The sequence below is a fragment of the Trachurus japonicus genome, chromosome 3 (genome assembly GCF_045865225.1).
Source record: "Trachurus japonicus isolate A0001 chromosome 3, Traja_1.0".
Classification (NCBI taxonomy): domain Eukaryota; kingdom Metazoa; phylum Chordata; class Actinopteri; order Carangiformes; family Carangidae; genus Trachurus; species Trachurus japonicus.
The window spans coordinates 36,732,570-36,748,238 of NC_140909.1; the positions used below are offsets into that span (position 1 = coordinate 36,732,570).

The 15,669-nt window shown below is 42.7% G+C and overlaps 1 protein-coding gene across 1 annotated transcript in view; it reads right to left on the minus strand.

Moving 5' to 3' along the window:
- bbox1 (butyrobetaine (gamma), 2-oxoglutarate dioxygenase (gamma-butyrobetaine hydroxylase) 1) overlaps positions 1-15,669 on the minus strand; it is a 33,308-nt gene that overhangs the window by 578 nt on the left and 17,061 nt on the right. Inside the window, exons 4-7 of the mRNA XM_085772198.1 lie at positions 6,051-6,249; positions 5,064-5,169; positions 4,672-4,868; positions 2,278-2,444 (exon numbers count right to left, since the gene is read on the minus strand). Coding sequence (XP_085628324.1) covers positions 2,278-2,444; positions 4,672-4,868; positions 5,064-5,169; positions 6,051-6,249 — 669 coding nt within the window. The remainder of the gene's footprint in view (positions 1-2,277; positions 2,445-4,671; positions 4,869-5,063; positions 5,170-6,050; positions 6,250-15,669) is intronic.

Genomic DNA, 15,669 nt, shown 5'->3' on the forward strand with positions numbered 1-15,669 from the left:
TTCTATCCAACTCTTCTTTAAGTGGATGTTGTGGGAGGAAAACTTGGGAAGAGTCAGAACAGTGTGGAAAATAAAATTGTAGCACATCTGTCTGAGGAACTGCTCTGTTACTGTCTTCATCTCTTCAGTAGATCAACAGGTGTTATCTGTAAATAGTTAAGTCTGCTTCCACTGAACTTTCCTGCATCTTATTTTGGTCAACACACCTCGGCCGAGTATAAAACTTATTTTGAGTTGTTAAATTTTCAGTGTTTCCAGAGTTTTAATGTAAATATGGAATAAGACAGAAAAAACAAAAAACCCACCTATTCTTCTTGTGTTGCAGTGTGAACACAGTTAGACCAAACTTTATGAGCATGACAAGAAAAAAAATCTGATAGCATGACCTCTGATCATTAAAAAGGGATTTCAATAATGAGCAAGTGAAACACAAGTGACACTGGCTGAAGCCTGAATCCTATGAAGAGGAACAAATGCCTGAGCACAGGACACCTGGGAGCAGCTGCTGCAGCAGGACACGTTGTTTAACACAGGCTGTGACACCACATCACCATGTTGTTTGTTAATTAAATGATTCTTGGAGTGGACACTGCTGCAAATATCTACTTTTCATACTAGAACAGATAAACACACCGTTCAATCAGTTCCTTATTGGTTTATGTTGACATACAGAAATTAAATCTACTGAATCCATGGTCACGTCCTGTTTGTTCTGATAACCATCAATGAGATACTGAAGAAGTCTGATGAGTCCAAGGCTGCAGTTATAAAAAGTGTCTCTCATCTATGATTTTTAAAGGGATAGTTCAACATTTTGGGAAATTGGCATAATCCCTATAGCGTTAGGAGTTGGTTTGTTACCTTTAATTGTCGGTGCAAGCTATTTTTAGAATGGCGAGCTACGCTACAGAGGCTAATGGGATTTCTTGGTTTCCCTTATCAAACTCATCAAATACACAATCCAAGATAATGACAGAACGTTACGAAAACCAAGAAATCCCATTAGCCTCCGTAGCGTAGCTCTGAGCAGCTTGCGGCTCTGCTCCGCCGTTCTAAAAATACCTTGCACCGACAATTAAAGGTAACAAACCTACTCCTACTGTAAGACTAAAGGGATTATGGTAATGGGCCAATTTGCCAAAATGTTGAACTATCTTTTTAAGTAGTTTCATGGATGATTATTTATGATGAACACCAGGCATAATGATGTCAATGTAAACTGTGAGTCTCTCTGAATGTAAAAAATATGTATATCACGTCAATACTCTCAGGTGGACTGTGTTATGACTCCAATTTCTGACATAAATTGCAGCGACCTGTTGCTGCAGCCAGTCCAATTACATTTTAGATTTGTCATACATCCAGAAATACGTCGTCCAGGAGTTATTAAACTGTTGATCTCTGTGACGGCCCTTAAGCTGCATGTCAATGATCAGGCAGAAATCTGGTCAGCTCAGGAACCTGGATCCACACGGCGTCTGTCTGGTTTGACAGTTTGAGATCTTGTGGAACATGGTCCAACTAGTACTACTGTAATGATGCTAGAAAAAAGTCCAACCAGTGTGTAACAACTGGAAGCTGCCCAGTTAAAGACAAAGCACTAAAATGTGCACTGCTCTTCTTTTGTTTGAGCTTTTAAAGGTCCAGCGTGTAATATTTGTCAAGGTTTATTGGCAAAATCTGAATATACTACTGCATAAATGTAGTATAATTGCTATAAAATAAAATCTTTTTGCTTTTCATAGCCTTATAATTCTTCTTTTATATATACATATAGCAAGGGCTGCTTAGAGAGTCTTGGAAAATCCAGCCAACCACAGAGCACGTTTCAAGAGTTTCACATTAATTAATAAATAATACAATTATTTAATAGATAAATAATAGAATTGGAATGCTACATGTCACTGTTTTCCCCTCATTTTACATACTGGACCTTTAACTCATTTGAACTGGACGGAAGTAGAACTGCTGTGTGTGAAGTGAACTAATTCATCAACATTAAGGACACACACGTCATCAGGAAGGATGCTGTCAACAGACACATGTTCATGTCCTGTACAGTCATATCATGATTCAAGTGTGACAGTGATTATTTCTGTCTTTTATCAGACGTGGGTAATTGGATTCTGGCTCCAGTGATAGAGATGTTGCTGTGTGTCACTGTGACCTTGATGATGACAAAGATGTTGTTGCACATCACTGTAGCCTCTCTCACATGTGTACTGATGGATCCTCTCATACAGTACCTGTTACACTGGCAGAGGACGGTACACTGACCTGGCTCCATTGTGTAGGTGACCACGTTCTCTGGCCGGTTCATGAGATCCACAAATGCCCTCAGTGCTCTGTAGAAGGGCTGGACCTGGTGTAGGGGCAGGTCCAGCACCGAGTCTCTGGTGGCGTTGTTGTAGTTTATCCTCACAACGCGACCCTCAGAATCAGTGCTGCTCAGAGAGACGAGGGGAGGAACATGGTTAGAAATGAGTTTCTGAATGAGTTTTGGAAATGAAACAATATTATCTGGCAACATTTTTTGAGAACTGACCAAGAGAACATGTCAGAGTTTAGTGTTGCACCTGCTGATTATTTTACATTAGGGATTCATTTGGTATAAAAAGGATTTAGGGTGTGTTCCCCATGAAGCTGCCAGGTACTCAGAGCTACTGTACCTTCCCCTGACTCTGAGACCGGTCTAGGTGGTTCCTATTTGATTTACCCAGAATGAGTGCTTGTTAAAACACAAAGGTGCTTTTCTCAGCTTTTCTCTGTTGTGTCACTTCAGTTTTAAATGGTGACGTGTTGTGACCATGACTACCTTCTCTGTGATCCTAACTGAGAAAGAGACATTCTGCCCGTTTCTATGGACTCCTGGCAGCTCATTGTCAGGGAAGATAAATGGCACTTTAACTTGTCATTGAGAGAAACTTTCTCAAGTTACTTGTCTCATGGGAACAAGTTAATAAAAAGACATGAAACTCAGGCTGTAAAAAAAGATTTTAGATGATGGAGTGGCCCAAGCTGATGCCTTTAAATGTCAACTAATGACTGAAAACTATAAAAACCAGCAGATTTTCACATCTGAGGAGCTTAAACAGTTTTTACATTTATTTATATATTTTTTTATTCTGCTGATCAACTAACTGATTAATAGAGGGTATGCACATGACGTCACGGTACTCGCAAGTCGCTGTGGAACATCCACTGAGTGGCAAAAAGACGAGTGGCAGAGCCACCAAAGTTTAAAAATGAGCAAGTAACGGAGCGATTTTCTCCGAGCCCACACAAGTCTGACATGTCTAACTTTGCCAGCATGTAAAGCAGCATGACCTAACAGAGCTGCTAGAAATCTAGAGGATACGTCTCACTTTGACCGAGTTACATTCAAGAACCTATTCTCAATGACGGAAAGTAAATTCACTGGAGCGGTCATTTTTTTCGATCGATCAGCTGTGTTTACCGTTTCAGGTGTCATAGTTGTGATGTTTAGACAGATAAATTAGTCCTCTAACACATCCTACAGTTTGACTGGTCAGAGTTTTTCAGAATAAAAGCAGCTCCTGTTTAAGTGTCGGGAGTCACTGTCAGGACGACAGTAACAGCTGTAATCTGGTCCCTCTGCACAGTAACAGTGAGCCTGTCAGTCACTCTGCAGGTACCGCGGTCACACTGTGTGTTACAGGAAGTGTCAGTGGAGCAGACGGTTTTGGGGAGCTGGTTGTTGATTCCTTTTTACATCAATTTGTTTTGATATAAGATATTTTATCCAGTTTATGAGTCCACCGCTATCCGCCAGCATGTTGAGGGACGCTTGTTTTGCCACTCAGTCCGATCGAACGGGGCGTTGCCGAGGGCAACGTGACATAAACGCATACCCTCTATACTGTAGATTACTCATTACTTCTTTGCTGTCTAGTTTGGGCACCTCTGATATGTTGATACTTCATTTTTTCTTTGAAACAGGTTAAAGATGTCCCCAGTGACATTGACAGAGTTAACCGGCATCTTTCACTCTTCTCTGGAATGTTACTATTCATCAAGGAAATAATGATTAGATTAATCCAGTGGTTCCCAACCTTTTTTGGCTTGTGACCCCATTTTGACATCACAAATTTCTGGCGACCCAATCAAGATGCGCCAGCTCACATATTTGCTTTTTATTTAAACTCGATTTATATTTGAGAAAGTGAAATTATAGAATACAGTTGTTTAAGATTGTGTGTGTTGTTTTTATCATAATTTTAAAAGAATAATAATTAGTTAAATATTTTTATCAGTAATCTTTTTTTTTCAACCATGGGGTTTTTCAACCCCATGGTTGAAAAACACTGGATTGATCAGTTATGAAAATATGAATTGGATCCAGGAATGACAAGAAAATCCTGATTTATTTATTTAAAAACCATCTTTTCTAGCAAAGAATTTAAACATCTTGACACTCTCCTTTCCACTGGACTTGAGAGGCCCAGCAGAGCATCGGTGCACATGACGACTCTGAACAGCAGATGGCAATGTCTCATCTAGAATCACACACTGCTGAGATAAACCACTGCATCCTTCTTCGGCGCTTGTCATATTAATTTTTTTTTCCATATCTCTGCTTGTTAAACTGTAAACTGTAAGTAAGAGACTCCGAAACAACATAATGTGATCTGACAGCTCGTCTCCACTCACTCTATGATGCGTTTCTTGGACTGCAGCATGAAATCACAGTAGTCCGTCCCCGTGTCGGTGAAGTCCACGTGGAGCGAGGTGAGTGTCTGGAAGGCCTCTGGGTCTTCTCTCCGCAGCTGCTCGGCCATGTGGAAGCCGTCCACCGCCTCGCTCTCCCCTCCCTCCGCCGCCCGGTTGATGCAGTGCAGGAACTGCACCTAAAACAGGCCCCACACGCACACACACTCAAACACACATGCTGCACAAATGCTGCTCTTTTTACGGCTCTAACGACATTAAAAGCCAAATGCCAACAGTCTAAACAAACTTTTAACAGCGGCGTATAAATTCATAAGTGATTACCATCTCAGTTTATCCCTCTAAACAGAGCATCGGGTTCAGACTTTACTCACTCCGGGTGCAAAGTGAAGAGCAGGGTAGTCGGTGTGGAGGCTGAGCTTTCCTGAAGTGTAGGCCACGTTGTTGGCCATGTACTTGTCCTGGACCTGCCACGTGTGCCTGAGGACAGAGATAATATTCATTAATGAACTCCACGTTAATTATTTAACTTTGGCTTCAGAAGATCAGCGGCGACAATTAGGGCTGTGTGAAGAAAACGGGGGCTGAGATGAGATGAACCTTTGCAGGGATCCCTGAGGGGGGAAACTTCAGCTTCACAGGAATGCTTAGGCTGTTGCCTCTGAAGTAGATACTTCATTGAGATGCAGCGCGAGTCGAGCACTAATGAGGTAAAGTTATCTTCCCATGTTCTGTTTGCATGCCTCGTTTGGATGCCCGACTCGTAAAACAGCCGAGTTTCTCTGATGGCGGGGGCCTTCAGTTCCAGTCTGCAGTCTCTTTACTTCCACGAGTATGAGCTCATCCCCCTGGCAGTGGAAAAGCTTTACGCTCCAAACCTCTGTTCTGACTGAGTGCACCAGGTAATTCCTCTAGCTTAAAAAAAAAAAAAAAGCTGGAATGCTTTTAGGTTGTTTTCCTCGTCTCTATCCTCGAGTAATCAGCGCAGCAATAAGTCAAAGGGATGAACTCTGGTGTGATGAAAGGGGCCAACAGACACTCTCCAAGCTTCTCCACTTCGCTACATGAATCAAAGCTGCAGATAATTGACTGGTGGGCACATTTTCCTAAACATTAATGTTGTAAAGTGAGAATGCTTCATCAAAAACCTGGCTGCAGTGTTTGATTCCCTGGAAAAGAGATGTAAATAAAAAGCCTTTCTATCTAAATTTTTACTAATAACGCTCCCCCAGGCTCTGCTCCAGCTAAAATATGATCAGTGGAAAAATTCGACGGCTCCAGATTTAGTGAGGAGTCGGATTATTATTAAACAGTGGGGGAGACAGGAGGACAAATGGGTTTTGAACGTCACGCAGCCTCACCCGTAGAACGTCAGCCTGAGGTAGCCGATCCTCTCGGCCAGTCTGGCCACTTGGCCCTGGTCCGTCGAAGCCCCCCGCAGGTACACGATGCCGACGCGGCGCAGGGCCAGAAGCCAGGCCAGCGCTGCCTTATCGTCGTGGAGAACCTCCTGGTAGTCGGCGGTGGGAATGCGCAGTTTGGAGTCCCAGTAATAACGCTCTGAAAATGAAGACACAGGGGGGAAAAAAGTCAGAAAAGAAAAGCCTCCCCCCACATGTCCATTCTGTAGTTTATTATGGTTCTGTTTGTTTGTCTGACAGGAAGTAAGCTGTGTCTGCAATGTGTGAACATGAAGCCGTTCCATCAGACAAGCATCTCTGTCCTAACATGCTGGCTGCTGCGTTAAACAAACAAACAGCCGTGCAGCACAAGCTTTATCAGATGTTCCATTTGTTTTTTTCCTCCTTCTCCTCGATGTCCGTTACAAAAAGCCGCTCTGAGCCCGCTGCGTGAGTTTCTGCATGGCTCCCATCTTTAATGCGCGCCATGCCGCATCAATAAATCCTGACGACTATTTTACTGGGGGGGATGCTGGCAGGGTTTCGCACAAGCATGAACGACAACAGCACATGGATACCATTCGGATTCCGAAGCCGACAAAGATGCCGGTGTTTGTGTCAACAACATTATCCCTGTTGCTCGGCCCAGGTGAGCTGTGCAGCAGGGATGAGTTACAGAGCAACACCATTGCCTAGTTGTGGGACATTTCTTTTTATTTTATTTGTGCGTCCCCCATGAGGAATAAAGAAAAAAGTCAAACAATGTGTGGAAAAGTGTTTCACTGTGGGTGAAGGAAATCAAGTTAAGTGTGAACGCACACATTCCAATGAATCAGACCTATTTTCAATCTGTAGTTGTGACTTTTCAGACTTGTTGTGCTGCAAAAAAAAAAAAAAAAAGGGAAACAATAAATTTCAAAGTCTATTACTGGCTGCTTTGCTTTTTAAAAAGCCATTTCATCTATAAATGCTGCAGCTTGCCACTGCATGCGATACTCTGCACACTCCAAGATGAATAGCTCGCTGAGAGAAATCAGCATGTCTCCATCAGACAGACAGAAGTGGAAAAAATCCTCCCACCGCTCTCCACCCAGCTGGCCCGACTCCTTTTTCCATGGAGTCTCTCTCCAGTGACTTCTACAGAAACAGCTGCTAAGTACATTTGCAGGAGGGGGAGGGAGGGAGGGAGGAGGGGAGGGGGGGTTAACTGAGGAGGTTGTGTACCTGTCTGATGTTTCGTGGCTCCTCCTCGCGTCTCCTCTCAGTACAAATACGACTTTTCCTAATGGCTGCGTCGCAAAACAGATTACACGGCTGAAACTCACTCACGATGGACACACAGGGCGAGCTCGCTTGGTGCCATGTATAATTTATCATTATTTAACATGTGTGTGTGTATGGCTGCCCACTCTGCAGGGCCAGGGAGATTTACAGATGCAACAAGCACATTTCCAACTTGTTTTTTAATATAAACTATACATTTTTAAAGCAGCAGGGCAGAGAGGCGCAAAACACAGCAGATGCAACATCAGTCAGAAACACAGCCGTCATCGTGACTCGCAGACCTCCCTCCAGGCTGTTGTCACAAACAATGAGTATCTGGCTGCACAGTTCAAAGGGTCAAGAACCCCCCGCTTGTTAAAACTTGTTAAGAGGGGTGGAGAGAAACAAAGGCTGAGAATGAGGAACTGGGGCTAAGGTCAGACCTGAATGTTACAATTACTCTTGTGAAACCGGACCTGGATGTGGTGCACAGCGGTTGCTCCGGCCCTTCAAATGGTTTTTAGGGTGTCACCGGTGACAAAAGAGGCTGCAGCCTTGGTCGCAGTGTGCATTATACATCAGCTGTGGAAGTCCTGGCTGCAGTTCAGCCACATTCTCATTGTGAAAACTTATCACGTTCGCCCGCTGTCAAGTGGGGTTTCGCGCCGCGGGGGGCCGCGGGGGCGGACAAAAAAGATGAGAACTTTGCATGACTATCTGCCTCCCCGATCATGTAATCATCAGCTCGCACGTGCTTGTTTTTAAACTTTAGGCCGATCACAAACTTCGATGAGCAAAGGATAATGAGGAAGCTCCCTTTTAGTCTCTCTGCTCACGCTGGCTGCAGATCAAAAGAGCAAATGAGGTGCCTTGTCATCCAAACTGCGGCTGTAGATTCGAATCTGGTCCGATTTAGAGCCGATAAAACACGGTGGGAAAGTACATGTACTCAGGCTCTCTAGCAATATTAACTATTCGCTGTTCATCCCCTTCATTTCAGTAAGAAATATCCTGCTCTTTGCTCCAGTGCAGTTATGACAGCTGCAGTTCCTTCGAAGAATTTTTTTTTTAATTTTTAGAACATATGGTCAATGTACAGAATCTCCCTACCTGTATATGTTAAACATTAATAACAAAGATGCAGAATACAATGTAGAATAATAAAGAAAATGTGGCCACTCTGCTTAATTAGTGTGACTGCTGAAGCAGTCACACTATTGTTCTTCTGTTTGGCCATTTTCTTCCGCCTTTTTACGGTCTTCTTCTAGTCCTTCATACTTTGTGCTATTTCAACAATTCATATATCAAAACGTGCAGCTTTTTTTAAACTTTATCGGCATTACTTTTCTCTTTTTAACTCTTTATACTTTTTAAAATATTTAATTTTTTCTGATTTTTTTCAGCTTTATAATGGGTGTGTATTGCGTCTAACGAGCAGACCTAGAGTGGTGTCAGAGTGGAGAGAGGCAAAAAAACATTCTAGAGTTTTTCTGGCTAAACTGTCAGCATGGCCACAAATTAAACTCTAGACAAATTATTTTCTCCAGTTTTGTAGCCACACTTGTCTTCTGGCTAAAATTCTGGTCAAAAATGCAAAGAGACTTAGATAATAATTTTAAAATATTTTTTAAATGCAGCCAGGGAGCTCTCTGCTCTCATACAGCTCAATGCATTTTTTTCACAGCAGCAGGAGAAGGAGCTCAACTTTGTAACTTGCTGTTAAGTGCTTTTTAAATCATTTTAATTCACCAAAAAATAGTCACAGGTCACAAAAAAGTCCTCTCCTTGCTTGGTGTGGCTAATATATATTCATTTCTCCTTATTTTAAGCATCATTGAAAAATCTCACATTCATGAAAGTCTCAACCTCTCTTATTCACAACTCTGTTTGTAGTCCAGTTGGTAAGGTGTCCGCTTGCCAACCCCAAGGTCACTAGTTCGAATCCAGGCTGAGCAATCTTGTTATGTTATGTTGAATTCTGCTCCCCTCCATCACCCTCAATTGGTTACAGGTGGTCGTTAAGAGACGCATTAATTGCTAGTGCCACCATTTGCAGCACATCATCAAATTACAATGGCAACATGCTTAAGTCTGTGCTCTCTGTGGCGAAGTGGCAGAGTTAAGGTTTCCTGATCATGAGGTCATGGGTTCGATTCCTGCCTCATTCATGTTGTACTTTCTGCTAGAGACTTCATTCAAATTCTGATTTGTAGACAAACTTCTAATGGCTCTTTTATGATGCTTTTATAAAGACCCACTCCCGTTTTTTTTTAAAGCAGAAGCCAGTGATCCTCTTATAAAAGGTTTTCTTTGCCCCTCATATACTGTCCCTGTCTGTAGCCTAGGGGTTAGCTTGCTGGGCTGACAACCTGAGGGTTGCTGGTTCAAATCTTGCCTCAACAACAATTATAGTGAATTGTTTTCCCAGTCGTCCTCTGTTGACTTCTGATAACTTGCTTCATGTTGAAACTGCTGCTCTCAGCCTGAAATTCACAGAAATTTTCATTCTAAGTCATTCAAGCTTGACTCTCAAGCTTTCTTGATGTTGACAGTGTGCAGATCATTAACAGACAACAGTCTCTGCAACTGTGTGTAGTGTGGCCTAGAGGCAGAGTGGAAGTCTACTGACCATGAGATTGTGGGTTCAATTCCGACCTTGGTCAAACATTTGTATGGTGGTCACTGCTTGCACTATTTGCTAATTCTGCAACAGAAAACAAAAATCTCATATTCATCAAACCTCTACTTCACTATTAGTGTTGGAATAGCCCAGTGGATAAGGTTCCTGCCATCTAACCACAAGGTCACTGGTTCAAATCCCACCTGAGCAGTCTTGTTAGTGTGTCAGCAACTTTGAACTTTAAAGACCCGCTCCCATGAAAATCATGTTTTTCGTGCTTTTCACAAGTTCCTGTGGCATTTTTCTTGTGTTAGAGCACATATCAGCAGAAAAGGAAGTGCAAAATTGCATTTCTGAGTTTTTCTGCCTTCAAATTGCTGTGAACCAATGGCAGACGCAAACTGGCAGTTTCAGGGAGACTGGAGCTGACGTGTCACAGCTCCAGGGGAGGGCACTAATGCTACAAGCTCCTAGCCTCGTAAACCAGCCTCTCGCAGAAATGCATTTCATTTCATTTCATTTCATTTGGGGTGGGGCGGCAGCAGGGCGGGAGTAGTAGCAAAGACGGTTTAATATCTTTGGTAGTAGCGTTGACAGACAACCCCATTCAGCCAATCAACAAGTTGGTGTAGCGACGGGGCTTTGCACCAGTCGGTCCCTGATTGGCCAACGTGCTGTGTCAATCACAGCGGCGACGCTGATTGGCTCGGCCTTCTGAGGGTTTCAGTCGAAACGCTTAGAATGGGGATGAGGCCAGACTCTCCCTCGGAATGAAATGAAATGCACTTCCGCGAGAGGCTGGTTTACGAGGCTAACAAGCTCCCACCCCGTTCTTCATCTGGCTCAGAGGTGAAAGCCTTGGCAGCTCGGTGTAGCTGTCAAGGTATAACAGGTATAGCTCACCTGGCACCCTGATGGGGTACGAGGAGGTGGCTGGGCGGGTGCAAAACAGCGCAGTCTCCGCCCACCCCCCAGAGGTGAATTGCTAATGTGCATGGCTAATGAGCTGGTTTTAAAATGGCCGAAAAGGGTTGCGGTAAAGGTTTATTGATCATGAGGTCATGGGTTCGATTCCTTACTTTTTTTTTTAAGCAGAAGCCAGTGATCCTCTTATCAAAGGTTTTCTTTACCCCTCACATACTGTCTCTGTCTGTAGCCTAGTGGTTAGCTTGCTGGTCTGGAGACCTGAAGGTTGCTGGTTCAAATCTTGCCTCAACAACAATTATAGTGAATTATTTTCCCAGTTGTCCTCTGTTGACTTCTGATAACTTGCTTCATGTTGAAACTGCTGCTCTCAGCCTGAAATTCACAGAAATTTTCATTCTAAGTCATTCAAGCTTGACTCTCACTTGACTCTCATATACTTTCTTGTGTTGAGTGCAGATCATTAACAGACAGTGCTCTGCAACTGTGTGTGAACCGTGGCCTAGAGGCAGAGTGGAAGTCTAATGACCATGAGGTTGTGGGTTCGATTCCGACCATGGTCAAACATTTGTATGGTGATCACTGCTTGCACTATTTGCTAATTCTGCAACAGCGTTCAGTTGCTATCAGCAGTCACACCATTTCCATTCTTGGAAATGCTTTTTCTAGTTACTTTCTATTTTTTACTCTTGACACATTTGCTCTTTAGATTAAAACTGCTATCTCTACATTAATGATGGCTCTAATGACTGTGTGATGTGGGCGGCTCGTGCTAATGAAGATTCTCCTCTCTGTAGAGTCTGGGGGCAGCATCTATTCTTTATTTTACTGTTAGCGGCTAGCTGGTGGGAATAATGGAACCAGATATCTTTTTTCTCAGGAGTGGGTGGAGACCAAAAACGGAGCTAAAAGGTGGACCTGGTGGACACATGCTCTATATCTGCTCAGTGTGTAAAGACAAAGAGTCCAGGATCCTTTTAGCTCTGTTTTATTCTATTTCTATTCTATTCTATGTTTTATTATATCCATCAGCTGCTTGGAATATTTTATACAGCTGCTAACTGCTCCTCAGCTACCTTTGTCTGTCTGCTGTTTGATAGTGAGCTGGAACTTTTTCTGACAACTTTACAAAAGACTACGAGATGAGTTGTGCGACTTTGGGTTGAAAAAAAGACGATAAAGATATAAAGCTGTGTAGAAACAGCAGAGTTGGGTGCTAATTCTCTGTGGCTTCATCACTACATTGTAGGTGTAGTTATACTGTAATATACAAGTAGCTACTCGATCCTTTGTTAAAATATAATTGCACTGCTCCTGCAGGTAAATGATCTGAATATCTCCTTCATCACTGCAGGACTTTGACTTCCTGAGGAGTAGACCATCTGTAACACAGACAAACGGACTAATCATAGACAGTGATTAATGTCCTCAGACTACCTAAGCTAGTGTTAAAGCTTTACAGATGGACAGTGGAGGAAACGAACTGGAAAAACACTGAAGAAAATGACTGAACGACGGACAAAGCGAAAGTAGAGTGAGCGGTGTTGGATGAGCGGTCTGAGGCCTGGCGTGATCTAATGCCGCCTTCGGTGTCCTGCAGCAATAAACCTAGGCTTGTGGGTCTGGATGGGGCTGAGCCCATAATGCTCCGGTCTCACAGTTGTCCGATACGTAACACTCTTAATTCGCCAGAGGCAAATCCATCACCGCTTTTTTGTTCTTCTGGAACAGAGAGAGAAATCAATCTCCCTCTCTCTTGCATAGTTCCCAGCTGTGGTTAAGAGAGATACCATGTCACAATTAGCATATGTTTTTTTCTTTTTTTTTACGTATTTGTGTGCAAGAGGGAAAAGACAGCGACAAAAGAGTCAAGATGAGACGGCCTTGAGTTTCTGGTGTGAGCTCATTTGTATAAAATCGCTGCGGTTTTTTTACAGGAAGGACTGTGCTGGCATGTGTATGAAGGAACACCTCTGACAGCCTGACAAGATAGTATATGTGCATAATCCCCTCCCCCCCGTTTCCTCCCCCCTCGGTTGTGGTCTGTTACAGTGGCTTTTCCAGATGAGGAAACCTGAAGCCATGGCTCCTGTGGCTGTCAGGCAGCTCATGGCAGTTTGGCTCTGCCCTCACTGTGCTCTGTTTAAGCTCGCAGGGCTGCGTCACTCTCCTCTGCAGCTGGGAGCGCCTTCAAAGCTCTGCTTCAATCGCCGTGCTTATCCACAGAGCTCTTGTTTTGACTTGGTCAAGTTTTATCGCACAGCTCGGATCAGCTCACTTCAATGGGCCGTCTATGGAATGCACAGTGGAGCGGCTCAGGGCCGGAGGGGCACAGAGTAGTGCTTTTGTTTTTGTTTTTTTTACAGAATATATTTTATAAACTAAATTAAAGCATTCGTTTATACTAAGACCACATTTCAGAGCTTTCACTGCAAGAGACTGGAGAGTTTGGAGTTTTTTTTAAAGCAGCCATTTGATCTCTTTTCTTATTTGTTGTTTCATTTCTTGCATTATTATTTTCTATTCAGGTGCAGAAATAAGAGACTTTTACAATTTGGGATCAGTAAAGTCCATTTGTCTTTTCTATGCATCAATAATCCAGTAATGCACTATACTGTACAAAGGTACAACACCTACCAAGAGCCACTTCTGCGTGATGAGTACTTTAAAGGAGACATATTATGCCCCCTTTCCACAAATTAAAATAGTTCTGAGGTGTCTTAAAGACATGTCTGTGACAGGCTTTGGTCAAAATACCTCAAGGATCAAACATCACAGCTCTTACTCTCAAAACAGCCCTGTTCAGAACGGCTGGTTCCAGTGCCTGTCCCTTTAAATGCAAATGAACCACTGCTTGCCCCACCCCTCCTACCGGTCCCAGGTAGGGGTGGGATTATACAAAATTTGAAACCTAGTTACATTAACTGAGGGAACAGCTCGTAAAACCACATGGATTTCAACCTTTGGAGCCTGAACATTACAGATTTTTTGGTCAATTCTCACATTTTGGGGCCGGAAGGCAAAACAAACACCCAGATAGGAGCCTTCAAAAAGTGATATTTCCACTTTAAGATACATTTTACTGATGGCATTAAAGCACTTTTTACTTTATTGCAACTTGTACCTGAGTAAAAGAACTGACTACTTCCTCAGCTTCTAAATAAAGCAGCATTAACTTTCTCATTATTCACTGAGAGTAATAAATAATTAACAGCTTGGTCTCTGTTTAATAAATGTGTAAATGAACACAGATTAACAGCTCTTGTTACCAACCCAGGTTCTTCACCCTCAACTCAGCTTGTAAACAGCTGCAAGTACAAATGACTAATGATTTGTGTTCTTGAGAAGACATAGAACCCATTACATGACCATACTGGCAACATGCTGTTCATTCATTAGTGATAATTTGTTACACAACTTGCTGAGGTAAATTAGCCAGAGTAACTACATTACTAGTTTTTAACAGGCATTGCACCATGTCTGGGAACTATCTTTCAGTATTTAAATTGATAACTGTAACATTTCTTTTATCAGACTTTTTGTTTTTTTCTGGGATGGATTACAACGTATTGTAGCAACTAAAGTAGATATAAATGATTTACTTGTAAAGAAGAGTGACAAGTTTTTTTAAATTATGTAAATATTCTTAGAGACCAACGATTTTTAAGAGCATAAAAAATAAACGGTTCCCCTGCTAGACGGATATATTCCAGCCAATGATTTGCATATATATGTGTGTATATAACCCACTCCACCCTCTATTAATTTGACAAACATGCCTTTATTTATGAAACAGACCTGGATGACAGTGCAGCCAACCTCTGAATTCAGAGTTTGCTGTAGACAGAGTGAGCAGTGTTTTCTCACCAGAGCGCTGCGGGCCCTCCTCACACTTATCCAAACTCAGCTCTTTCCATGAGCAAGTTTAGGTTCCCAAAGTTCTACTGAACCTTGCAGCAGTTTGTCAAATGATGTCCTTTCTGCCAGCTCATACTCAAACTGCTTTCAGTATCATTTGAAGCGCCAAGCAGCTCTGGCTTTGCCAAAGAAATGAAAAATCCAATCATTATAATCACTAAGCTTTCCAGGGAGACTGACGCAAAGGTGCTGAAATTTCAAAAGACGTGACAAAGAAGAGGGGATTGAACCCAAATACAGTTGATCTGAGGAATAATTGCAACAATACACTGTGAAATACAAACTTTGTGTGGATGAAAACTAGTGAAATTTGAAAAAGGGACAATTTCTGGATTTGTTGAAAGAAAGAAGTGTTAGGAGGAAAAGTCTGGCTGACCACCGATATTTCTGACAAGTCTGAGATACAAGATCCATCAAATGTCCATGAAAGCACACTGTACAAAGATAACGGATGATTTTGACAAATTGAAGCTCAAGCTGTAGTTTACATTTTGGATTCCTGAAATTCTTTCAGCTTGATAACACGGCATGTACACGTGCAGAGGAGCACGTGTCCTGCTGATGCTGCACAGTGAAGTGATGGTCAGCTCTGGAAGAGACTTCCAGTTTTTCCACTGATGGACCTCCGCAGCTATGTTTCCAGGAGCCTTGCTGTCAACTGTCGACTGATGACATAGGAGGATAAATTCAGTCCAGATGGCAAAGGGGAAACACCAGCCAGACAGGGAATTGACAAATCAGCTGCTACTTGGCGGCGTTATACAATCAGTCAGCAGACTTAATGGAGAAAAGTCCAAACTCAAATGAGTCCGTTTAGGAGAGTGGCGCACTAATCTGTCACAAAGTTTACGGTAA